This window comes from Arvicola amphibius, chromosome 6, assembly GCF_903992535.2.
Source record: "Arvicola amphibius chromosome 6, mArvAmp1.2, whole genome shotgun sequence".
NCBI lineage: Eukaryota > Metazoa > Chordata > Mammalia > Rodentia > Cricetidae > Arvicola > Arvicola amphibius.
Genome location: NC_052052.2, coordinates 35,027,062 through 35,053,843, shown reverse-complemented (window position 1 = coordinate 35,053,843; position 26,782 = coordinate 35,027,062). Strand labels below are relative to the sequence as shown.

General features: G+C 41.8%; 1 protein-coding gene across 1 annotated transcript; it reads left to right on the top strand.

Moving 5' to 3' along the window:
• The first annotated feature begins 917 nt into the window (after window positions 1–917).
• On the top strand, window positions 918–26,233 carry Atpaf1 (ATP synthase mitochondrial F1 complex assembly factor 1). The gene is made up of 9 exons (XM_038335150.2): window positions 918–1,378; window positions 3,877–3,985; window positions 6,040–6,090; window positions 6,702–6,764; window positions 10,815–10,865; window positions 12,040–12,087; window positions 13,506–13,601; window positions 20,509–20,616; window positions 25,374–26,233. Exons 1-9 carry the CDS (start codon window positions 1,056–1,058, stop codon window positions 25,566–25,568), a joined length of 1,044 nt encoding a protein of 347 aa, XP_038191078.1. The 5' UTR covers window positions 918–1,055; the 3' UTR covers window positions 25,569–26,233.
• The last annotated feature ends 549 nt before the right edge of the window (window positions 26,234–26,782 follow it).

Genomic DNA, 26,782 nt, shown 5'->3' with positions numbered 1-26,782 from the left:
ACACAATTGTCTCCCCCAACCCCGACGCACATACTTTTTCAGTGGTGGAGAGGTTCATCAAGAGAGGTCTCTCTGCGGTGCTGAGATGTGAATGGAGTTCTAGATGATGAGGAGGAAGGAAGTGGATGCCTATTTGAGCACAGGAATCCTGAGCCAGATGCAGACCAGCAAAGTGAGACTTTCATAATCACACTGCGGTGTCCCAGCATTGGGTGTCTCATGTCTAAAGGCAGGCTGCATTGAAGTTTGGAGGCTCTGTTCCTGCCACAGGAAGAGTTCCTATCAACTGAGACCCAGATAAGGACTTCCATGTGACTGCCCTCACATAGGGTACACTCGTGCTGGCAGCAGGTGAAACAGAAATGATGTCATTGTCCCCAACCTTACATCTGGTTCAACAGGTGAAGAATATGGTGGCATTTTAGTTCGGTGGAAGTGGGAGAACCAACACATTCTAAGGATGAAAACACAGCCTGAATAAAGATTTGTCAAGGACAATTCCTAGCGTCTCTGAGAGTAGTTTAAACACATGCCAGAAACAGGGAATCAGACTTCAGAGACACTGCGTTTTAAAAAGAGTTCAGCTCTTAGGTGGAATTCGTGCTTTAATGAGTTACAGCCAATTTAGCATCCCCGTCTGTAAAATGAGGGTAGTGCCTACTTCATAGGGTATGAGGCCAATGGGACCTTCTGCAAATAGAAACCAATAAAGAGAAGCTTCAGCTGTGATGTTCAAACATCCTCTGCTGCTAAAGGAACTGTTAACAGCTAGAGTCAAGTAAATTTAGAAAAGGGGCAAATCCAGCGAGAACCCGAAGATCCAAGCCAGTTTTCTAGAAGAAGCTTGGCCCGCAGAGGCTGCTGGTCCTGGGAGGAAGGACGTGAATCCCGGCAGACTCCTAGAAGGAGACGCACCACTACACCCACAGAGCCGGTGGGCAGAGAGGAGAGCCACCAGCCCCTAGCGTCGCTGTCCCTTCTCCACTCCGGCACCCGGAACCTTGCGCGCACGGAACCTCGGTGGCGGAACACGGGCGTCACGGACCTTGAAGACGATGGAGCAGGCGCGCGGGCCGGGGGCCGAGGCTGACGCCCCGGAGGAGGAGGGGGAGGCGCGGGCGGCCATGGCGGCCGTGGTGTCTGCTGCGGGTGGAGCGTGCCCCGCAGTCCTGCAGGTGGCCGGCCTCTACCGGGGTCTGTGTGCAGTGCGCAGCCGCGCCCTGGGGTTGGGGCTCGTGTCACCAGCGCAGCTGCGCGTGTTCCCGGTACGCCGGGGCTCCGGCCTGCCCTCTGGGGGAGCAGACGGCAGCGGGGTCAGCGAGTTGGAAGCTAACCCCTTCTACGACCGCTACCGGGACAAAATTCAGCAGCTGCGCAGGTGCGGTACTGACCGGCGGGGCGATGGGGGTGGGCACTCGCGGCGCGCGGACAGAGCTTCCGGAACATAGTATTTAACTACCCTGCTTGGTGGGCTTGTACTGTCCCCACTGTACCAATAGTTTGTTTCCAAGTTCAGAGAGGCCAGGTCCCTTGCCTAAGGTCACATCGCTGGTCTCTGCTTCGCCTTTGGATCTTCCCACAGTTGTCCTTGTGCTTGGTTCTCAGAACGCTCCGGTGAACTCTTTAATTAAAGCCCTTTGAGGAAGACAGAAAGCTCCGAGAGAGTTGTCCCCTCTGTAGAAATGTGAAAATGAAGCCCTCAGAAAAGGCACTTGGTTTGCTCAAGGTCACATGTTGAATCAGGCCATGTTGGACACCTGGCCAAGAGATCAGATTCCCAGGCTCCAAGCTGATGTCCCTGGCTGAGCGGAGAGGAGACTAGGAGTGGGAAAAGTGCTGCAAAGACTAGTAGAATTACTTTTGGATCGCCCATTGAACCCGTTCACTAAGGAAATGAGGGGGTCTGGAGAGAGGTGGAGGCTTGCTGGAGGTCGCACAGTTGCTTATGGTTTGCCTGACGGAAGCCAGGGTTCCTAATGCTTCAGCTTCCTGAAGATAAAACCTAGAGCCGAAGAGCACTTACTTAGGATGCACAGGACCTTGAGTCGCATCCCCAGCACTGAGGGGGGAAAATGGGGTAGGGCCATGGCTGTTAAGATAGGTATAGTGGGTGCATAGTTCCACGGGGATGAGTTGAAGGTTGAAAATAGAAAGGGGCTTTGAGAGAGAGTTTGGTGGTGTAGGAAGGCAATTTGAAAGGACTGTAAACTCTCTGCGTTTTGTCTCATTTTAGTTCCACTCCCTTAATTTTTTCTTCTTCACGTGTACAACATCATCCTCTAACTAACTAGCATTCACCCCTTCTAGTCTTGGAACCCTCCACCCGTCCCCTTTTCACGAGCATCGTGATCTATCACACTTTTTGAAGCAATGATGAAACAAATGAATGGGTACTTTTACTGTCCTTCAAACATTAGATATTCTCAAATATTTGTTATTTTAAAATAGTTTTTGACCCACAGTTCTCCCCACCCGTTTCTCTCTGATCTTTCACCCACCGGCATCTTCAAAGAGATGTCTACTCGCACTCTGAATACTTAGCGGTTCCATTCACACTTACTCAAGAGCCCATAATGATTTCTTTCCTTTCTCTAGGTCATTCCCTACTTTTATACCTATTGATAATCCAGAACATGTCCCATTGAATTCTGTACTGTGTCCAAACAGCTTAGTGTTCCACATAAAGCTTTCACACCCTAGCTTCTGCTAGTCTCTCTCGCCTGATGTAGTACCAAAACTTCGAATAGTATGGTCCAGGTCTAGCTCGAAAATAACTGGAGGGAGGGTGGAATGTGCTCCAAATATGGGAACAACACAGTTGAAAGTACAGTCATGAAAACACCTCAGTCATTTAGCGATGTTTGTGCACTTTTTTGTTTTAATGATCAGTAGCACTCATGTACATATTTACGTATCTGCAACTAGATAGTAAGTTTCAAGTAAGGACAGTGTCTTAGTTATTTTCTATGTCCCTGGAGCCTAGGAAGAGCTCTGCTGCCCAGGGTGCCCCACTGTGGCAAGCTCAAGTACATCTGTAGCTGATAGCCACGCTTACCTAGTCCTTCCAGGCAGAAAGAAAAAGATCAGCCCATGTACATACTAATGAAAAGAGTGACATTTGGTGTCACATCCAAATGGAATAGAGGGCACCCTATAATGTCTTGACTGTGAAGGTCTACCAAAGGATTAAACAAGATGACTTTGTCTCCTCACCCATGGTGTTGTGTGTCTCCCAGCCAAGTAGCTGGGATGATGTTTTCATCTTAGCATATAAAGCCAAGCATCCCGTGGTCAGCTACACATTCTGAAGTATTCCTGGCAGCCCCAGCCTGGCCTTCAAGCCAGAAGAGCGTCCCCATTTTAAGATAAAAGACGAATTCTGATGTTCTGTCCGCAGGTTCTCTGGAGGATAGGTCAGGGAGATACTGGGTACTAACTCTTCTCCCAAAGCACCTACTTGGAGCCTAGGATCTGAGGATGGGGATAGAGGAAGACGCCAAAAATTAGATATATTCAGGTAAAAGCTTAACACCTAGTAGGAGTGCTACAGGATTCCTCTCTGCAGAGCTGACCCAGCAATATGACTTAAAGTATTCTTTCCATCTTGAGTAGTCTAAGTATCTATAGTGTTTAAGTATCTGAAACTAACCCATGCATCACCTGGGAATAATCTGCAAGAGATAAAACATGTTGAGGCTTAATAGTTGATGAGCTGGCTTTGCTTTCCATTTTCTTGACTTCCAGGTTTATGCCCAATTCTTAACAACTGAAAGCAAACTTTCATAATGCCTGTGTCCTGTCTTTGTGGATGTGAACTATGATGCTTTGTTATTTCAAAATCTTATGTGCTTTACCCTTTGACTTCCCTTTGGGCAGGTCCGACCCAGCTGCCTTTGAGTCCCGCCTGGAGAAGCGCAGTGAGTTTCGGAAGCAACCAGTGGGGCACTCCAAACAAAGTGATTTTATCAGATGTGTGGAGCAGAAGGTAAGGCCTGCAAGGTCCTTTTGTGTGTTATAAGTTTACTAGCATTCCTCTCAGCCCTTACCCTTGAAGTGATCTCATTGATGGGTGAGATGGTAGTAACCTGAACATCTGATCTTCAACATATTCTGTTCTTTCTGGGCAAGATTCTGTAGTCATGATTGAATGCAGAGGAATGAAAGGATGGCCTCTGTTCACAAGAAATACAATCTAGTGATCAAATCAAGGTACACATGACACTGGGCTATAGGGAGCAGGGAAGTGTTTACAGTGAAGGTCTGAAGTTTAAAGACAGGGTCTCACTGTCAATCTGGCCTGGAACTTGCCATGTAGACAAGGCTGACTTTGAACTCTGTAGATTCTCTTGTCTCTGCTTTCTGGTAGCTGGGAATAAAGTCGTATACCACCACACCCATCAAGATTTTTTTTTTTTGCTATATGTAGGTGTGTGTGCATGTGAATATGTACACATGACTGCAGAGGCAATTGAGTGTGAGAAGTGAGGTAGGTGACTTCCCTGCTGAGAAGACAGGTCTGATAGCACATGCCAGGGGCTGAATCACAGCCTTCAACTACCAGCTCGGTAATTATGCACAGATTGTGTGACTTCTCTCTGCCTCGGTTCTGCCTATTTGTGAATTAGAAATAACATTATTAATACCTGTCTCATGCTAAAGACTGAATGAACTAGTATCATCAGAACTTAATGTATTATTAGACATTGGGACCCTTGAGCAGTCAAAGCTGGAGAAAGCACGTGGAAAGCTGTGTGTATAATTGCCCAGGACAAGGCTTTCCTTTATGGTTTTCTTTGACCATAACCCGCAGTAGGAAATACATTTACACTGCTACTTAGAATACACATGTATAACATACACATTTTTTATGGGACAGCGCTCTTGTGATATGTAATACATTCCTATTCTATTTTTAGGCTGGCTCTCACCCTGTAGACCAGTCTCATCTGGGCCCTCCCCCACCTCGGCCTCCCATGTGTTCAGATTGCAGGTGTTGCAGGTGTAAGCAATCATGCTTGGGGAGCGCATTCTTATTTTTCATTTTCTAAATAATTCTGATGACAATCCACCGAATTGATTTTACAACCTATAATTTGAAAACTTCCAAACTGGGAGATGCATGGAACAAATTCAAGAGCTACTTCAGCCAGGTTGGGCCACTTTCAGTCATTTCCGGCCCTTTAGTGAGGAAGTGTGTTAGTTGTTACCACGTTTCTGTGGCAGAATGATGGATGGCTTAATGAGGACGAATTGGTTCTGGCACATGGTTTCAAACATGTCAGCACATCATGTCAGCTAGGGTGTGGGCTCAGGAATCAGAGAAAAGGGACTATGAGAAGAGACCAGGATAAGGTAGAGCCCCTATGGACATGCCCCTAGTGACATACTTCCTCAGGTAAGCCATCCTTCATCACTTCCCAATTTCATAATACAATGAATCCAACAGATTAATCCATTCATCAGGTCAGAGCCCTCATCATCTCAGGAAGTGCCATCACACACTGACCAGAGGTGTACTCTACTGAAAGGTCCCTGGGCACCTTTCAGTCCAATCAGAGTAACTAGGACTATTAGCCATCACCAGAAGTTGAATTAATAGAGAGAGTGAGAACTCAGCAGGACTCTAGAATGTTGAGGACACCTACCACAAGAAATGCTATCAGAAATAATTAGTTTTAGAAAATACATCTCTCTATTTCCCACCTGGTGTGGAATAGGTCAGAGGGCCAAGCACAGAAAGCCCAAAAAGAAATGGGAAGGAACCCGCAGATTAGAATGAACTTTCATACTGGGATTCAGTGATTACTAACAACCCCTTTCTCATCTTTGCATCTCAGGATCTTAGTGGAAGGAAAATTGTCCATAAACAATAACTCTTAGAATAGTATGCACGGTGTTATAGAGAGTGGATAGAAGTGAATTCTTAGGCACAGAATTACTTAATGAGATTGAGTACTTCTGTGACTTGGTTTTCTTTTCTTTTTTTTCTTTTTTTATGAGGAAAGATAGTTTAATAGCCTGTCTCATCATGTATTTCAGACAGATGCCTCAGGGAAACAGCCTGTGAGCAAAGGATTCACTAAGGACAAGGTAGGTTTCTAATTAAATACCGAAATCCAAGTCTGAAGTCATATGGGACATCTATAATAAGAGACTGCAAATTTGAACATATTTATTGTGCTCAGTGATTTTTTTTGTATAAGGTGATTTTTTTTTCCAACAGTAGAGATGAGAAATACTTCTAGATTTTTGTGTCCTTGACATGACCCCTAGCTTCAGTGTGAGTCCAAGGAAGCTACAAGAAAGGGAAGGAAATGAGTGCTCTCCTCTCTATAGAAAGGAGCTTTCAAAATCAAAACACCATTTGTAGCCTGTCCTTTATCGTGCAAATAAGGAGCTTCCTGGTAGAGCAGCAGCCAGGGTTTCTTCTTTCTCACCAGCTGCAAAGTGCTGCAGGACTCGCTGGTGAGACAAGCATTTGGGGAGCACTTGATGACCTAATAGCTACTCCCCAGGAATAGAACTGTGAAGGTCTGTGTGGGAGCAGAGATTCACATTCTCGGAGCATGTGACTGTCGAATACTTATTCTGTACCTATTAAATCTGCTTCGCTGCTGACATTCTTTTCTACAAGGCTTTAGACAGAATTAAGCTGGGGTTGTTGTTAATTGTAAATATTAATTGCTGTTTTTTCTTTCAAGACTCTCAGTTCAATCTTTAACATTGAGATGGTGAAAGACAAAGCTGCAGAGGAAATAAAGCAGGTAATGAGTGAAAATGAGTAGGCATACCCCTGGAAGTGTGTGCTCTGTGAGCAAGTCTGAGGACAGAAAAGGTCGCATGTTTTTCTGACACCATTTTCTATCCCAGATGCTTTCATATGTCTAGTCAACTTGGGCTTACCCTTTCTTTTGTATTCCTGTTGCCCATCTACTATTTAAGTCATCAGAGCTCTGTACCTGGATCACTGTACTGCCTTTCCAAACAGGCTGCCTGGGGCAGTGCTGATGGGTAGTGGTGAGCAGAGCTGCCCTGCAAGTCGCCTTCCCCGCCTGCGCCCTCTTCACCTTCTTGTAGCTGAGTGCACTTAAGGTTCTGGTTGCCTTGCAGAGAAGATAGTGTACTGGTTAAAGCGGAGACTTTCCAAACGAGCTGCCACTTTTAAGTCCTAGCTTTATCACTTATTTGACTAGACAAGATATTTTGGGGGGCCTCAGTTTCCCCACTGTAAAGTGAGAGCTACTGTACACCTACTTCTTGAGCCATTTGAAAATTAAATGAGTTAGCCTTCGTGAAGCGCTCAGAACAAATCCTGGCACAGAGTAAGTGCTGTAGCTATGTTTTAAAATAAATGAAAGATTACTGTGTTGGGAGCTTGCTTGCAGGTGTCCAGTGACAACCACTCCCCTAAGCCTGTGTTCACTTCCTTTGCATTGTGTCCTAATGACCTTCTCTAGAAGCTTCCTGAACCTTCCCCTAGAATGCACTCATGATCTCTCCTGCCTCTTGGTCATTCTGTGTACCTTGATTTGCATGGCTTGTTTTGTTGTTGTTTGTTTGTTTGTTTGTTTGTTGGGGTTTTTTTCTACTTGAGACAGGGTTTCTCTGTGTAGCCCTGGCTGTCCTGGAACTCACTCTGTAGATCAGGCTGGCCTCAAACTCAGAGATCCACATGCCTCTGCCTCCCAAATGCTGGGATTAAAGGCGTGCGCCACCACTGCTTGGTGTTCGTTAAATTTTTCATACCTATAGGTTTTTTTCTCTCTAGCCTGTATGAAACTATTTGAGCATTCTTTATACTTCCAAGAGTCATATTTTAAGTGTATGTGCTAATTAACAGCATAGTAATAAAAGAATAATAAAAATAGGCAGTCATATGCTTATTGCTTCATTGGTATGTCTTCGTTAAATTCTAATGTCCACCCTAGGAAATAAGTGCTCATATTCTCAATTTAAAGACATGGAGTTAAAAGATGAATATTTATGCAAAGCAGTGTTCTCAACACTGGCAATTTTAAATTTAAAAAAATAACCGGAAACTTACTGAGGATTCTTTATATCCTATAATATCAAATTCCAGCCAAGATTCAGTTATTTGTTTAAAATTAAGCATACCACTCTCAATAGTATGCAATTATATGTATGTGAGAAAATTATTTTGAATGTTTCTTTATGATTTATTGTCAGTAAATGTTTGATTTATATGCCTATTTTCTATTATATATACCAATATTCAAATTTCTCAGTCAAAAAGGAAGTAACAAGTGGAAAAATGCTAAAAGTCAAATTCCCTCCCCTTGCAACCCCTGCTTCAATCCTCCAGCAGTTCTGGGAATTGAACCAAGACCTCATGCATGCTAACCAAGTTCTCTGCTACCAAGCTATACCCCAGCATCACAGTCATCTAATGCTGTTGGATAGCTTACTTCCTTGCTTACACTGTTTTTTGTCGTTGGGGTTTTGTTTTGGGGTTTGTTTTTTTTTTGATCTCAGGACCACTTACTGAGGGATGGCAAAATCCACAATAGGCTGGATCCTTCCACATCAATCACTAATTAAGAAAATGCTGGGGGGGGGGGGAGGTTGGCTCAGCAGTTAAGAGCACTTACTGCTCTTGTAGAAGACCCAGGTTTGATTTCCAGCATCCACATGGTGTCTCACAGCCATCTGTAACTCCAGTTCCAGAGGATCCAACATTCTTCTGACTTCTTAGGAACCTGGCACAAATGCAGTCACATCCATATATGCAGGCACAAGAGTCATATATATAAAAGCACCACAGGTTTGTCCACAGGCCAATCTGGTGGGAGCATTTTCTCAACTGAGGCTCCCTCTCCCAAATGACTTTCTTCTGTCAAGTTGACACAGAACTAGTCAGCACAATCATTAGAGAGATATGAGGTGCAAATATTTCATAGGAAAACTCCTGACTGAAGCAATGAAGGAAAATTACATGGCGGGGAGCATATAAACCTAGCCTTGAATGTTAGGAAGAATTGGTGGAGAAGGAAATCAGAGATGGGAAAATGAAAGCTTTCCAGTAAAAACCAGTAATGTGAAAAGGCATGAGGGGTAATAAAATCAGTAGAAGTGAAAATTACAGGCAGAATGTGCCTATGATGTGCTAACGGGTAATACTGCACGTGTACGATGTCTGTATAATGCATTGTAAAAGCATACTTCTTAGACACCAGAATAACCCACTTAGGTTTATAAAACTGGATTTATTTTTTTCCTTTTCTCTTTTCTAATTTTACACTATGTAACCTATTCACTACTTTTAGGTATTTGAAAGTCAGCTATACCCTCTGCCTTCTTTGATGCCAGGCAGAGGGGTAGGACTTTTGGCTGCTCTGTATTCTAGTCAGACCCAGCAGGCTCTATCTGTTCCCGATATGTAAGACTTTCTGAAAGCAAAATTTTAAGAGCTGCCTAAAATATAGCAATAAGAGCTATATTGGTTTCGTCTTCATAGCAGCCCGAGACGTTGGCATCGCTGCTGTTTTATTGATACTATTTAAGAAGTTTCAGTGATTTGCCCAAGATAGAACAGCTAGTGAATTATCATGCTACCATTTGCCTGCCAGGCCATTGACTATAGACCCCAAACTCTGAAAGGGCCCTATCCTTGCTCCCTGTGAGAAGGCCCACAGTTGACTGGGGAGGTGTGGGTTTGGGAAGGGATAAAGAACCTGCTAAAAACCTATCACCCGCCGGGCGGTGGTGGCGCACGCCTTTAATCCCAGCACTCGGGAGGCAGAGGCAGGCGGATCTCTGTGAGTTCGAGACCAGCCTGGTCTACAAGAGCTAGTTCCAGGACAGGCTCCAAAAGCCACAGAGAAACCCTGTCTCGAAAAACCAAAAAAAAAAAAAAAAAAAAAAACCTATCACCAACAAGATCTATCCTGAGAACAATTATTTCAGAAATCTAGATGCAATTTCTTTGACAGAGTTTGTTATTTTTTTTAATCTTATTACTATTTTTTTATGTGTATAAGTGTTTTGCCTGTATGTATGTCTGTGCACCATCTGCATGCAGTACCTGGAGGCCAGAAGAGTGTCAGATCCCTGGAACTGAGGTTACAGATGGTTTTGAGCTGCCATAAAAGCAGTAGGAATTGAACCCGGGTTTCCTGCGAGAGCAACCAGTGCTCTTAACTGCTGAGCCGTCTTTCCAGGCCCTTTTGTTGTTTTCAGCTGTCTGCTTGTCTGGGGTTTATACACATGAGTGCAGAGGCCTGCAGGGGCTGGAGGGTTGGGATCCCACTGGTCTCCTGACACTGGAATTACAGGTAGTCATAAGTTGCCTGATGGATGCTAAGAACCAAACTCAGGTTCTCTTCAAGAGCAGTAGATGCTGTTAACTGGGCCATCTCTCCAGCCCCCAGAGTTATTAAGAGGTACAGTTTGGGGCTTGGAAAGATGACTCACAAGTGAAGAGCACTTTCTGCTCTTCCAGAGGACCTGAGTTCAGCTTCCAGCACCCACATCAGCTGGCTCACAACTGCCTTTAACTCCAGCTTCAGGGAACCCAAGGGCATCTAAATAGTTCTGTATACACAAACATATACATTTTTAAAAACTGAATCTTAGACAGTTTTAAAGAATTACAGTTTAATCATTCAGAAGAGCATATGTTATTAAATTTGTTATAATCATGTACTAGTTGTAAAAACATTACAGTGTGTTTTCCTCCCTGTTATCAGATAGAATAATACTCACCCAATGAAAGCTATCACTACCCCTTGGCATACAAGAAGAGATTACCCATATGTCACAGATTATCTATTTATTTATTTATTTATTTATTTCAGATTTGGCAGCAGTATTTCTCAGCAAAAGACACGGTCTACGCAGTTATTCCTGTAAGTAATTTGAAGGGGAAACAGAAGTATTACAGCAGGAAGGTCAGCGCTCTAGCCCTCTTGGGCAGTTGCCTGTACTTTTCCTGTGTTTATGACATCTTGAGAACTTACACTTTACGGCTCTAAGAGTTTTTATTATGCCCTGAGCACCAGAGATTGGATGTTCCATGTGGTGTATTTATGACATTTGCTTTCCCTTCTTCTGGTTCAGAAATGTTTCCAAGTCTCTGACCAGGGATGCTAGTGTAAGTTCATGTTTCTGAGTCTCTGACCAGGGAGGCTAGTGTAAGTTCATGTTTCTGAGTGGTTTCCAGATGCATTTTATTTCCTTCTCATTTTCCAACCAAACTGCTGGGATTCACAACACTGCCTCCAGCATCCTTGTCTGTAAATGGCAGATGCTGAGCTGACCTGGAGCTCTCTCCTGGCCTTTCTCCAGTTTTTCCCCTTAGCAAGTGGCATTTTCTTGCTTTTACCTTGTTGAAATTGTCTTAGAGATGATCACTGGCCATTGCCTTACCCTTAAGGTCTACGACTAAGAAAGGATACAGCTGTCTTCTCCAGTTAAAATTAAATCTTACTCTACACCAGGCATGGTGGTGCATACCTTTAATCCCAGTGCTTGAGAGATAGGAGCAGAGGCAGATAGGTCTCTGTGAGTTCGAGGCTAGCCTTAAAGTACACTGAAGAACAGTTACATTTTCAACTTGCATATGTGTAAGATTAAGGAGGAAAATGCATACAGAAGGAAAAGCCAGACCTTTTGGTTATGAAGAAATCCCTATCCTTTGTTTTTTAACCTCCTACTCATATATACTCTTGCCTTCATGAACTCCATAGTCTAAAGTCTGTACTTGTCATTATGTTTTAGATCATTCACTCCAACTCATTGTTTGAACAGGCTTTCTCAAGTCTCTCTCGGATTCAGCCGGTTCCGTGGAGACTTTGAAGCATGAAGCACTTCATCTTCACACGGAATTTGTAGCAATGAGCAGCAAAGCATGCATCTGGTTTTTCCTGCTTTTTGTCATAAGGATGATTTGTAAATGATAGAACTTAAAAGCCTTTTTCAGCCATAATAGAGTTCTAGAATTCAATCTTGGAAGACTCAGTTGATCGCGACTTTTCATGTTTTCCTATTTGTGAGTTAATTTTATTCTTTTCTAATTTGCAGAAAGAGAAGTTTGATTTGATCTGGAACCGGGCTCAGTCCTGCCCAACAGTAAGTCTGTGGTAACCATGTAGAATTGTTTATAAATGCTACCAAATAGTTGGTTTCAAACCAATCCTGCTCATGATATAATGCTCTATTAACAAAGGTCCTCACATGTCATTTGTTTGATAAATGATATTTTCATCCTTTAAATGGCGTTTTAGCTCTCTACCACATTAGGCCTTTCTGATTTGGATCTTAATCTCTCAGTGTACATCCATAGGAAAAGGCACCTAAGAGCCCAGTGCAATAATGCACACGTTTAATTCCATCCAGCCTGGTCTATATAGCAAATTCCAGGCCAGCTAGGGATACATAGAGAGACTCTGCCTCAATAAATGAATGAATGAGCCACGCAAGGGTGGTACACACCTTTAATCCCAACACTCGGGAGGCAGAGGCAAGTGGATCTCTGTGGGTTCGAGGCCAGCCTGGTTTACAGAATGAGTTCCAGGACAGGCAGCAAAGCTACAGAGAAACCTTATCTTGAAAAACAAAACAACAACAAAAATGAATGAATGAATGATACTAGAAGACACCTAAGACCTTAATCTCTTTGCTGCCTCCTTCAGGTTCCTGTATTAGAATTTCTCTTTGCAGTTTTGCCCATGCTATTCTGATAGTATGTGCCAAAACCAAATGATTATTTTGTTGCTGAAGTAGTGAACCACCAGAAGGCTCCAGGGAAAGGGAATGGATAGCTGATGTGACAGCCAGCTTGTCAGCAATGGTTGCTACGGTTCTTCCCAAACATTGCTTGCAGAAAATAAAAAATACCTAAGTAAACTGGAGACATATATCATTTTTGTGTGTTGGACAACAATATTGCTTAATGTCAGCTCTCCTCAAATTTCATCTCTGATGCTTTCCTTCTTAGATAGGTTTGAAAAATGTAGGTTGAGAAATGTGTATGTTTGTTATGCTATCACATAATTAATTTCATAATTTAAAAAATGTTTTTAAAACTAAGCATTATGGGATGGGGATATAAGTCAGTTGGCAGGTGACTTCACCTAGCATGCACAGAACTCCAGGTTCAATCCCCAGCATCTTATAGACTGGATGTGATAGTACATGCTTAATCTAAGTACTTGAGAGATAGAGGCAGGAGAATTAGGAATCAGGTCTTGCTTGGCTGTATGGAAGTTTGAGGCCAGCCTGGGATATTTGAAACATTGTCTTTTACCAAAAAAAAAAAAAAAAAAAAAAAAAAAAGGGAGGAGGCAGAGAAAAGAAGGAATGAAGGAGGAGGGGAAGGAAGGAAGGAAGGAAGGAAGGAAGGAAGGAAGGAAGGAAGGAAGGAAGGAAGGAAGGAAGGAAGGAAAATTAAAAAGCCAGACATTGAAGAAATAGAGTGGCACAAGTGATTAGACATTGAAAATGACTTCATTTCTCCATCTGTCTGCTTGTTCTTCTGTTCCCCACAGTTCCTTTGTGCACTACCAAGAAGAGATGGTTATGAGTTCTTTGTAGGACAGTGGACAGGTACTGAACTCCACTTCACTGCTCTTATAAATATTCAGGTAGGTCACGTATGCCCTACACAACACAGGGGGCACTAGAAGCCTTCCCAGGGCTGGGGTACAGTATCTTCTGACTTCTGCAGTACTTGCTGTGCACCGATGAGCTGTTATATGTTGACAACTTAGGCTAGTTTTCTAGGCCTCACTTAATACCAGAAATTTGAAGTCCGTATACTTTTCTCCCACTTCACTGCTGTCTTCTTTTGTCTTCTCCCTAGAACTCTATGGCATCTCTTGCATGTGCATACTGAATAGACATGGATAAGTCAAAATGTTATCTTCTTAACCCAGCTGTAAACCATTGAGGAAGGCTCCATGTCTTACCTGTGTTTTATTAACTACACTGTTAGGTGAATAGTTTTCATTTCATAAATACTAGTTTATTTGCTTTCTTTTCTTTCTTTGTTTTATTCCCAAATTACTTATTACAGTAAAAAAAAAAACATAAGCTCAAAATATACTTGAAGCTCTTTTAAAAAGAAGTCAGTATTTTAGTTTACAATAACTAGGATTGGCATTCTATATTTGGAGTTCACAGCTGGTAAAAAAAAATCATATGCTGTTTTGACTTTAACATTGAGGCAGATGGCACAAAATAGAATAAGGAGAATTTTTTACATATTTGTCTGAAAGTTGTTGAGTATATACTGTGTTAACATTTAATAGATATTATACAGTTCGTTTCCCGGCTGCTCACAACTCAGACCCGTAATAATCACATGGAAACTGTATTGATTAAATCACTGCTTGGCCCATTAGCTCTAGCTTTGCATTGACTAATACTTAAATATCAATTTAACCCATTTCTATTCATCTGTATATCGCCATGAGGCTGGGGCTTACCAGGTAAAGTTCCAGCATCTGTGTCCAGTGGGGCTACATAGCTTCTCTCTGACTCTGCCTCTTTTCTCCCAGCATTCAGTTTAGTTTCCCCGCCTACCTTAGTTCTGCTCTATCAACAGTTTCTTTTTTCACTGATGGTATTCACAGCATACAGAGGAGAATCCCATATCACCTCCCCTTTTCTGTTTAAATGTAAAAAGGAAGGTTTTAACTTTAACATAGTAAAAATACATATAACAACAGGTATCAAGCAAGAATTATAGTTACAATATTTATTTCTACTTATCTTTTATCATAACTAAGAAAAATTATAACTATCAATTCTTCAACTTTATCAAAGACTGAAGAAGGATATAATATTACCTAAATAAACAGGACGTGCATTGTAAGCAACTTCCAAAACTCTAGAAATGACAGAGACATTTCACTGCCTGGACAGTCACCCAAAGTTCTTCTGTACTGTTCGGACATCCACCTTCAGTCTACAGGCCCATAGTATCCATCAGACTTTTCCACAAAGCAGGAAATTTCAAAGATAGTTCTGCCTATATTGGCAGTTTGTCAGTCATTTTCTTCTGTATCCTGCAGAATGTCTAGCAGACTCTTTCATGAAGCAGGAACTCTGAAGGATGGTCTCACCTTTAGGCAAGTTGAGCAATCATTTCTCTGCAGGTCCTGCATGTCCAGTTCATAAAGCAGTTCAGGCAAGAGCAGTTTCTTGCCCAAATGGCTAACCAACTCCATAAGAAGCCTCTTTGATGCCCATCTTCCTCTTGAAGTAGATTGGTGTTGCCAGGAGCAGATGTGTCTCATTGTCATAAAAAGTCCTAAATTCTTAAACATTTTAAATGCCATATTCTGTAGTCTTTGAAAGGGTTGAAGAATGCCTATCCATCAGCAATACATCTCTGTACATCTAGAAAATCTAACTAGCACGACTACAAGCTTGACTATTATAGATGACTATCTATTAACCTATATTTCTTAATTATACATTACCTTTTTATTTTTTTTTCTTTTTTTTTTCTTTTTCTCATGGTTTATTTTTTTTATATTTAAAAATTTCCATCTCCTTCCCTCCTCCTCCCCCCCTCCCTCCCCTCCTCCTCCCCCTTCCCTCCCCTCCTTCTCCCCCTTCCCTCCCCTCCCCTCCACCCATACCTCCCCTCCCTCCCTCTCAAGGCCAAGGAGCCATCAGGGTTCCCCACTCTATGCTAAGACCAAGGCCCTCCCAACTCCCCCCAGGTCCAGGAAGGTGATCGACCAAGCTGAGAAGGCTCCCACAGAGCCCGTCCATGCAGAAGAATCAGAGCCCAGAGCCATTGTCCTTTGCTTCTCAGTCAGCCCCCGCTGTTGGCCACATTCAGAGAGACGGGTTTGGTCGCATGATCCATCAGTCCCATTCCAACTGGAGTTGGTGATCTCCCATTAGTTCTGTCCCACCGTCTCCATGAGTGAACGCACCCCTCACATTCCTGACTTTCTCCCTAATGTTCTCGCTCCTTCTGCTCCTCATCAGGACCTTGGGAGCTCAGTCCAGTGCTCCAATGTGGGGCTCAGTCACCTTCCCCATCTGTCGCCAGCTGGAGGTTCCCTCACGGTCCTGACTTTCTTTCTCATGTTCTCTCTCCTTCTGCTCCTCATCAGGACCTTGGGAGCTCAGTCTGGTGCTCCAATGTGGGGCTCTGTCATTTTTTTCATCTATCGTCAGGTGGAGGTTCAGTTCAGATGGAATGTCAGGGCACAGGATCAGAGATTCCAGGCAGCCCAGGGTCGCAGCCCAGACAAAAGGGCCAAGGTGGGGGCAGGGCGTGATGGAATACCACACAGCGAACCTGGCAGCACAATCTGAAGAAGCCTGCACTCCCCTGCAGGAATCCTCAGACCTGCCTGGAGGCCAGAGTCTGACCCATTTTTATGTTTGAAATAATAACTTATTGTGAGAAGTTAGAATCACCCGTCTTGCAAAACAAAGGATTCGACAATTTCTCATGAGGTCTCGTGATGGAATTGCATAATCCATAGGAGTTCTGTAGAAGAGTGTCATCCTTTTATGTGGCCACGGAGTCCATTCTGATGGTAAAATAGACTTTCTGTTCCATGACACAGTGTCCTCCACATTCAGGGTGGTTTTCTCTCCTCAATTAATTCTCACTGGAAGCACCCTTGCAGGTATCTTAGTGGAATGTATCCTAGGTGATCCTAAGCCACTATGGCGACTACCTGAAGCGTCTCTCCAACTCTCCCAGAATTCTGTTCTGTCTACTCCGCCTACCTAATTTTCTGTTCTCTTAAAAGGCCAAGGCAGTTTTCTTTATTAATAATGAAAGTAACACATAAACACTCCTCCATCATTTCCCCTTTTTCAGGAGAGATCTTAACCTGCGTCCATCTTGGAGAGGAGAAACATGGAGACTCACCTACATTACCTTTTTAAATGAGCTGTACAAACAATACCTTAATCAAGAGCAGAAATATATATATATGTATGTATATATATATATATATAGTATAACAAAATTTATCTTAAATTTGTATCAATAAACCAAGATCCATACTAATGCAAATCTTTATTACATATTAAACATGTAGCAAATATTGTTTAAATATTTATAAACAATATTTGGGAATTTGGGCATAGTTCTCTAGACTACTTCCTGCTGATTGGGGGTGCTGTTAATCAGGTCTTTTATGGTATATCCTGTGTGCTAGTTTCATCTCAGTCAGCAGTTAGGCAAAGTAATTTTTGGGGGGTGTTCACGGAAACTTTTTAGGGAGTCTTGGTCCATCAAACCATATTAGTCTAGAAGCAATCCACAGGTTCTCGTCTTCTGTAGAAACAAAATAAGAACCTCTTTTCCCAAGCAACATATCCTTAGAACTAAATTTTGAAGACAAGATACCTTTAAAGTATATATGTTGGGGGGCTGGAGAGATGGCTCAGAGGTTAAGAGCATTGCCTGCTCTTCCAAAGGTTCTGAGTTCAATTCCCAGCAACCACATGGTGGCTCACAACCATCTGTAATGGGGTATGGTGCCCTCTTCTGGCCTGCAGGCATACACACAGACAGAATATTGTATACATAATAAATAAATAAATGTTTTAAAAAAAAAGTATATATGTTGGTTACTTAGCTTCTTCACAGTCAAAAAATTGAAAGAAAACACAATAATATACATAACCCAGACTCTCTGTGTATTCTCCATCTTTACATGGCTTGTTTTAAATCTATTACTTTTTAATATTTATTTTATTATATTTACTTCTTTAATCTATGACTGTCTGTACTCTTTCTCTTTAAAGACTACCTTTTTTTAAAACCATTTACTTCTTTTTATAACTGTCTATATGCTTTTTCTTTTCTCTCCCAAGCCCTCATACATCCAACATTTTGATAATTTAGAGGTCTTTTCCATCTGAATTTGTCTTTATTGTCTTTATTGTATATTTATAATTATTTTCTGACCAGGTCTGCTTCTTCAAATGGTAAGTGCTTCTTAAGACTCTAAGCAGTGTCATTGCTAGGGTAAATATGGCACTGCCTGCTTGCCCCACCCAGTCAAGCTTGGTGGAGTTGTTTGCTGCCTTTGAGAGCCATGCTTACGGCCCCATTTTTAAGCACATAGCGAGTCTTTGTTGCCATTAATCAACTTGTAGCACTCTGTTCACAAACCCCATTTAAATGTTCCATAGTCAGACCTCCAGAAAGAATCAGAGTTCGCACTGGCAGCACAGCCTAGAAAGCGGGCATTTCAAAATGATGCGGCTTTTTTTCTGCTATCACTGAGTCAGGAAAATCTCTTTTAAAGGAGCTGCGGACGCCACCAGCAAAATGTTGGCTACCAAGAAGCCTTGTTTAACTCTGTTCTTTTGTGTCTAAAATTACTTTTTAAGCTTTCTCAGGTTTTACGTGGATTTAGTTGGCCACGTTGGGTGCCAATTTGTAGGAGGAGGCCATTTGTTTGGTTCCTGGCTGCTCAGCAGCTCAGACCCAAAATAATCACACAGAAAACTTGGCCCATTAGCTTCTCATTGGCTAACTCTTAATTATGATATGTAACTGTAATTCTTGCTTGATACCTGTCTTGTTATATGTAATTTTTCTATGTTAAAGTTAAAAACCTTCCTTTTTATTTAAACAGAAAAGGGGAGGTGGCGTGGGATTTCCCCTCTGCATGCTATGAATACCATCAGTGAATAAAGAAACTGCTTTGGCCTGTTGCTAGGGCAGAACTTAGGTAGGTGGGGAAAACTAAACTGAATGTTGGCAGAGTCAGAAAGAAGCCATGTAGCACTGCCAGAGACAGACACACCAGGCAGAACCTTGCTGGTAGGCCATGAACCTTGAGGTAAAATATAAAATACTAGAAATGGGTTAGTTAAGATGTAAGAATTAGCCAGTAAGAAACTAGAGCTAATGGGCCAAGCAGTGATTTAATTAATACAGTTTCTGTGTGATTATTTTGGGGTTGAGTAGCCGGGAACAAACTAGCAGCCTCTTGCAACAAATATGGGTATTTTTACTTGTCATTTAATATCCTCGAATGAATTGGTTACTGTTATTATTTTTATTTATAGAGAAGAGAGTGAACTTAGGGAAGTTAATAAAGCTACGTTGAGTCCAGGTTGTCTGACTCCAAAGTCTATAAACTTACATATTTACCATTGTCTTGAAAACTCTGCTAGGTCCTGTAGATCTATGAAAAAAGGAAGAGGGGGGAGGGAGGGAGGGAGGAATATATATAAGAGAAAGCCAAATACAGAGTAGATGTTAACTCTAAAATGGGATTAGAAAGGGATACAGAAGGATCCTTGAATTGTATTTCTGTCCTTTGCTTTCTGTTGCTGTGATAAAATACCATTCTAGAAACAACTTATGGAAGAGAGGGTTTATTTAGGCTTATAGTTCCAGAGGGAGACTCCACAGTGGATGGGGAGGCATGATAGCAAGTGGCCAGAGCCAAAAGCTGAAAGATCACTCTTCATCCACAGACATAAAGCACAGAGCAAACTGGAAATAGGTGAAGCTATAAACTCTCATGGCCTCCCTCTGCCCCCAAGATGTTCTTTCTCCAGCAAGGCTCTACCTCCTAAAGGTTCCATGACTTTCCCCAAATAGTGCCACAAACTGGAGAGCAAGCCTTGAGGGGACATTTTCATTTAAACTACCAGTCTCTAATGCTTGCTTTCTTACATGGATTGAGAAGTGTATGTCTGTCTGTGATATTATCATATGTATTTCATAATAAACTATTAGTATATTGTATAGTATACTATAGTATATTGTATATTAGAATGTTGTGTAGTATCCTAATATCTTGTGGGCAGAATTATTGGTATATTAGAAGTGTGTATGAGGGAACCAAGAGAATGAACTGTTAAGATTGCCTTAGCAATAGTTAGGTACAATAATTAAAGGATGCTTGCTGAAGCTTCAGAGATGAAGCCCTGGGAGCTGTTTTCTGTCATTCTGCATGAAGGCGTCAGCTTCTCTTCCTAGACTAGACTTAAAATCTGGTGACCTCACTGATCATTCTTCATGAAGTTACACAATTCCTATTTTTTGTCTCCTTCCTGCCACAACCAGATAATATTTTGAAGCCACACAGCAGAAATCTGGCTCATACACAGACTCTACAGTGCTTTGCTATAGCGTAGAAGAGCTCAGTTTTCAGAGCCACCACAGGGAGTAGATGAAATGCACTAGTCCATAGAAGTGGCAATTACACAGGCACATCGCTTTCTTTAGAACTTGACTTGGTAGCTGCCTGTACCATTTTGTTTTTAAATGTATGACCACAATGAAGGATTCACTGCCTTCGTAAACATTCTCTGGGAAAAAAGCCAGATCTTTTCCAATTGAAGACACAAATAACACCGTGAAAACTGTCAGTTCACCAGGCCTTTGCAGGCCTGACCTTGCCCATACGTACCAGTCGTCTAACTCACTAGCTACCCAGAGGGCTATTAAGAGCTAGAATTTCCTCCAGACTCTGTTGCTTTGAAATTGCAGTTTGTTGTGGTGGTACCTTATTGAGCTTTGATAAGTGTTTCTCCGTGCAGACCCGAGGGGATGCAGCAGCCAGCCAGCTGATTTTATATCACTATCCTGAACTTAAAGAAGAAAAGGGCATAGTGCTGATGACAGCTGAAATGGATTCCACATTTCTGGTAAGAATCTACATTTGTCTCTTTGGGTTTACCTCATAGTTCTGCAGGTGTTAATTCTTGTCAATGCCTCAGGTCTAGATTAGGGAAAGATACCTTTGTGTATTTTGTTTCTCATGGTTGAAAATAATTTTGTCTTGCTTGTATACATTTAAGTTGAAGTATAGTTAGCTACAGATAAACGGATGATTTCCTTTGTTGGTGCTAGTTTGTTTCATTTTATTTTTTAAGTGTGTGTGTGTGTGTGTGTGCATGCGTAAACTGTGGGTATGGGGCAAATGCCAAGTGCATGTATGAAAGTCAAAAAATAATTTCTGGAAGCCCGTTTACTCCTTCCACCATCTAGGTTCCAGGGGTCAAGCTCAGGTCATCAAACTTGCAGCAAGCACCTTAACCCACTGAGCTACCTCACCGGCCCTGGAGATAGGTTGTTTTATTTTATTTGAGACAGGGACTCACTATGTAGCCTCGGCTGTCCTGGATCTCACTAAGCAGATGAGCTGGCCTCAGACTCACAGAGACCTGCCTGCCTCTGCCTGCTGAGTGCTGGGCTAGAGGCTGATGGTGAAAATAGTTTCACATCCTCATTTGATCACAAATTTTCCCTGCATTAAATTCTTTTGAAGCTAAATTTTCATTTAAACTGATATGAGGTCATTGATAGTCATTATTCTCATGTAATACAGAATACTATATATTTTATTAAGGAAGTATGAATGTGTTTGATTATGGGGTATAATGTAGTTACATATTATCTTCACCTATGGCTTTTTTAAATTCAGTAATGCCAAAACCAAGACACATCTGGCCCTGGAGATTTCAAACAAGATTATGGACACATGGGTGACTTCTGGAATGTAAGATGAGTTCAAAATCTAGAGTAAAAGTTGTGTCTTTTTCTTCCTCTACCTTGTTCATGGGAACATTCACCATTGGATTTCCTTTTCTCCATTTCCATTCCCAGTTGTGTTGCTAGGGAGACCATCAACCACATACCCATAACTAATGATGCCCATTATGTTTCCCCAGAGACATTTGTGTGACAGAGACTGTTTAGAATGCCCTCAGAAGACTGGGCATTTCAAAGCCTCTTCCTCCATTCCAACACCCACTTATGTTTCCTCTTCATCTTTACCAGATACATAGCGAGAAAGAAGTGATTCGGCCAGCTACTGTCTCGCAGTAACAGCAGACTCCAGACCTGGAGCACAGTGGGGACTCTGCCTCCCTGACTGTTATTCCTAAACTACTCAGTTTTATTTCTCCCATTTTTCCTTCCTCCTAAACTGTTTTTGTATTACACTCAGCTGGAAGTCACTGATCCAGAATCTTATTTATAAATATGTATTTACCGTTAATTGAGGTAAGGCTGCAGAAAAAACTAGTTTTGAGAAGACTTCACTTTTAGACTGTTACGTCTGAGATGCCCATTAGTTATCTATGTAGTGTAGACAGTTAGATACCTGAGCCTGGTGTTCAGAAAAGTGACCCAGGCCTAGTATGTGGGTTGTATTTAAAGCTGTGGATTGAATGAAATACCAAGAAAATAAATGAGGATGTAGAAGAAAAAGATCTAAGAACTAAGTCCTTGACAGGTGAGGAAGCATCGGGAAATTAAACAACAGCTGTGACGCAGGTGAGACTGAGACGTGGACGCCTGAGGATGAGCAGTGCTCGAGAGCAGGGGGTGTCTGGGTGGCCAATGAAATAAGGACTGAAAATGTACTAGAGTTTATAAACATGAAACTATTTGGTGACCTTTATAAAAACAGTTTCAGAGGAATGGTATCACTATAAATAAACATAATTAAATTTAAGAATGATGGAATAATTAAATTAAATTAAATTTAAGAATAATTTAAAAATTAGGAAGGGCATGCATTAGTGCTTTCAGGGGAAAGATGGGGAAAGAAGTGGGAGCAAGGATGCCTTTTATTTTAAATATCGAATAAATATATGGAAAATATTGGTCATATAGGAAAAGGAGTAATAGTCTGGATAGACAAGTCTGGAAATGAGGGTTTAATCTTTGCCCAGAATATATTAACTGAGAGAAGTTAGGATATGAGGACATAGGTATGGAAAGTTAGATGAATGGTTAGTGGCAGCTTGTGGAAGTTCTTGCCAGATTATGTATATAGAAAGAAATGCCATCAGCTTGGAATAAACATGTAAAAACAGAGTTAGATATTTGAGTCAAAAAGAGATAGATAGTATGCCAGCCATGGTGATACACACCTTTAATCCCAGCACTTGGGAGGCAGAAGCAGGTGGATCTAAATATCAAGATCCAGGACAGCCAAGAACTACATAAAGAATCCCTGTCTCAAGCCAGAAAGAAAAAGGAAGCTTTACTTACATATCACTTAAGATTGCATTAGTTGTGAGGCAGGCGGATCTCCGAGGCCAGCCTGGTCTACAAGAGCTAGATCCAGGATAGGCTCTAGAAACTACAGGGAAACCCTGTCTCGAAAAACCAAAAAAAAAAAAAAAAGATTGCATTAGTTGTGTACAGAGTTGAGTAGTTTGACTTTATGACCCCAGAGCCTAAAATGTTTACTGTTTACAGAAAGTGTTTATAAACCATAGTCTAGGGAGATGGAAAAGAGATTTGTGTAAATACATGCACGGAGAGGATGTCGGAATTAACTGGGCCAGCCATGTAATGATGTAATTGAGGAGCAAAGAAGCTTAGAATGAATACAAAAAGATGCTTGCTTACACTTGTTGACCAGAGAATAAGGCTGGATAAAGGAGAAGTGAGAAGACAGACACCCTAAGAATTGTGGACTTCAGCTGCAGGCTGTTAGAGTTTGCAATGAACTAGGAAGGGAAAAAATAATAGTGCAAATGTTTCAGCCTGAGATTTAGGGAGGATATCATTATTGATGGCAAAAAACAGAAATAGGACATACAGACTGTTCTATATTTTTTGTTCTTTAGCAAAACACAGTGTCTGACCATGTTTCAGTGAACTCTAGAGGTCAGAGGAAAGAAACTTTTTCTTGGTTCTGTTTCTACCACTTCACTCTGGTAGGCTCAAACTGATGCAGTTTTAGCATCATTAACGTTTTGGAGGGTGGGATTTTTGTTTTTTAGCCTTTTTTTTCTGGCCTCATAACATTTGACAACATATCAGACAATATTCATTTGCCTTGTATAAACCACATTGACTGTGAGATCCCCATGCATTTGGCTCAGCAGATAAAGGCACCCATCACCAAGCCTAATGACCTGAGTTCAGTCCCCCAGGACCCACATGGTAGAAGAAAAGAACTAACTCTTGGAACTTGTTCCTGACCTTCATTGGATAAACCATGGCATACATGCTAATATATACACATAATAAAATGCAATTTTATTATTTTTTAATTATGTGTATATATGTAGGTCTGAGTGTGAGTATGTGCATGTGAGTTACCACTCAGCATGGATACTAGAAATTGAACTCAAGTCCTCTGCAAAAGTAATACATGCTCTTAGCCACCATCCAGCTCCAATTTAAAACATAAAGGTTTAACTGAATGCTTTATAGGAAGAAGCACAGCCTCTGGTATTTATAAATTCATCTGCATCGTTGTTATGTGAATCCACAAGAGTCCGTTAAAGATCTCAATAATAGCATTATCCCATAGCACATCATTCTACAGCTTGGCATAGCATACTTTTCTTCTTCCAGTGCTAAGCTAAGAGTTGAACTTAGACCTTGCATTTGTTAAGGCAAGTGTCCTACCACTGAGTTAAGTAAGTCCACATTCACATAGCATACTTTAGGCAGTCATTTTTCAAATGATTGTTTTTCATGTTTGAGTAATAATAGATAAGTATTTCTGGCCAACTAGAGCTACAGAATATGTAGAAAACAATAGTTATTTCAATTAATTGTTTTCCTTTCATTTTATTTACTGTTATTGTACGTGTATACATGTGTGTGAGAGAGGTTACAACCACATCACATGTGTGTGGAGATCAGAGGGCAGCTCTTATTATTGCACGTGTATGTACATGTATGATGGAGAGAGGTTACAACTACACCGCATGTGGAGATCAGAGGACAGCTCTTCTTATTGCACATGTATATACATGTATGATGGAGAGAGGTTACAACTACACCGTGTGTGGAGATCAGAGGACAGCTCTTCTTATTGCACATGTATATACATGTATGATGGAGAGGTTACAACTACACCACATGTGTGGAGATCAGAGGGCAGCTCTTATTATTTCACGTGTATATACATGTATGATGGAGAGAGGTTACAACTACACCACATGTGTGAAGATTGGAGGGCAGCTCCTATTACTGTACATGTATACGCATGTATGATGGAGAGAAGTTACAACCACATCACATGTGTGGAGATCGGAGGACAGCTCTGTGGAGTCAGTTTCTTTCCTCCATCTTTATTTGTGCTCCAGGGATCGAGCTCAGGTCCTGTAAACTGTAAACATATGAACTAACTTACCTAGCAAACATCATGTCACTATGTATAGGAAATCACTATGTATAGGAAAATACAAACAAGCCTTGATATCTGTATTTTTGAGGAATTTAAATTAGAGAGTACAGACCAAAAGTGACAAATAAGAGAAAGTGATGACAGGTGTACAAATGCCTTGCTCCCATAAGGAAGGAACGTCTAGCCAAGACTTGAGAAGTCAGGGAGTCCGAGGAGCTAAGAATAGGGTCTCCACCACGAACTCAGGCTCAGAGCTCTGGTCCTCTGCGGGAAGCCCTCACTCCTCTCATTGCCTTGCAGAATGTTGCTGAGGCACAGTGCATCGCCAATCAGGTTCAACTCTTCTATGCCACTGATCGGAAGGAGATCTTCGGGCTAGTAGAAACCTTTAACTTCAGACCAAATGAGTTCAAATATATGTCTGTCATTGCTGAATTGGAGCAAAGTGGACTTGGAGTAGAACTGAAATGTGCCCAGAACCAGGATAAGACTTAGAGATATCTGGATTGACCCTTCGCAGAATTGACTCAGTCCTGGATAGCCTAAAGTCCACCCAAACCCTTGACCTCCAGAGTTCAACGCAACAAGCAGTCTGTAAAGAGTTACCATGTATGCTACTACAAGAAGTGATTATGGGCATGAGCTAATACTTGATATTCAGAACGAAGGTATACAAATACTTTGATAATTACCTCTCACTCTAAGGGTTCCTTTTATGTGTTTCTGGGCATTTAGACAAGAAATATTCAGGGATCTGCAAGACTGGGTTTTATTCAGTGTAACAGTGAAGTTACATTCTGGCCATTTTGACTTCACAGCTCCCAGTTCTGTCTTCCTAAACCTGTAGCAATAAGCTTGAGGATCTTAGAGATGTCGGCTTTATGCATTCTTTCCATACACCAGTGAACTGGCTAAAAACAACCCAAGAATCCTAGCCAGATTCAACACAACTTGCTATTCTTCTTAAAATAAAGACTTCTAGCTGCCCCTCCAGAGTTGCCTTCCGTGTAACTCAGCGATTGCAGGTACCAGTACCTGCAATAATAAACAAATACATTGCCTGCACACTGTTAAACCGTCGCTTTGACCTACTCCCTGAACTCTGCCTGTGAGAAACTAATGAATCAGTTCAGTGTAAATAAAACCTTTTTATATGATCATTCCAGATTTGCATGATTTTAAAAAAATATTATGAAAATGTGGGTAGAAGCACATGTTCCCAGGCTGAGTGTGGGGAATGCAGCAGTAGAGTCTGGTTTTCAGTCTTTGCTACACAAAATAGTGGAAACTCAGCTGTGTGCTGTTGGTGGCATCAGAGCTGTGGGTTAATTTTATCAGAACTCATCTTGGGGCTCAGTGATTTCTTGAAATGCCACAAATAAGCAAGTTATTCTCCACCAGAAGTACATGTATCACTCTAGCTCCAGGTTCATTGGTGAAAAAGAAAGGTGGGTCCGTACCAGCCTTATGAACGCGAAGCCTCAGGTGTCTCCCAGTGTTATTGCCGGTCCCTGTACCACACCTCTCATCTTATCTAATGTGCTCCACCTGAATCTGCCACCCCAGTCTGATGTTGTTAGACTGGCGAATAGAAAGTAGTATTTTCAGTTTATGTCTATATATTCTTCACTACAGATTTTTTTAGGGTGGGCTTCTCAAAGCTTTTTAAGTAGGTATGGTGGTTTGAATAAGAATGGCTCCCATAGGCT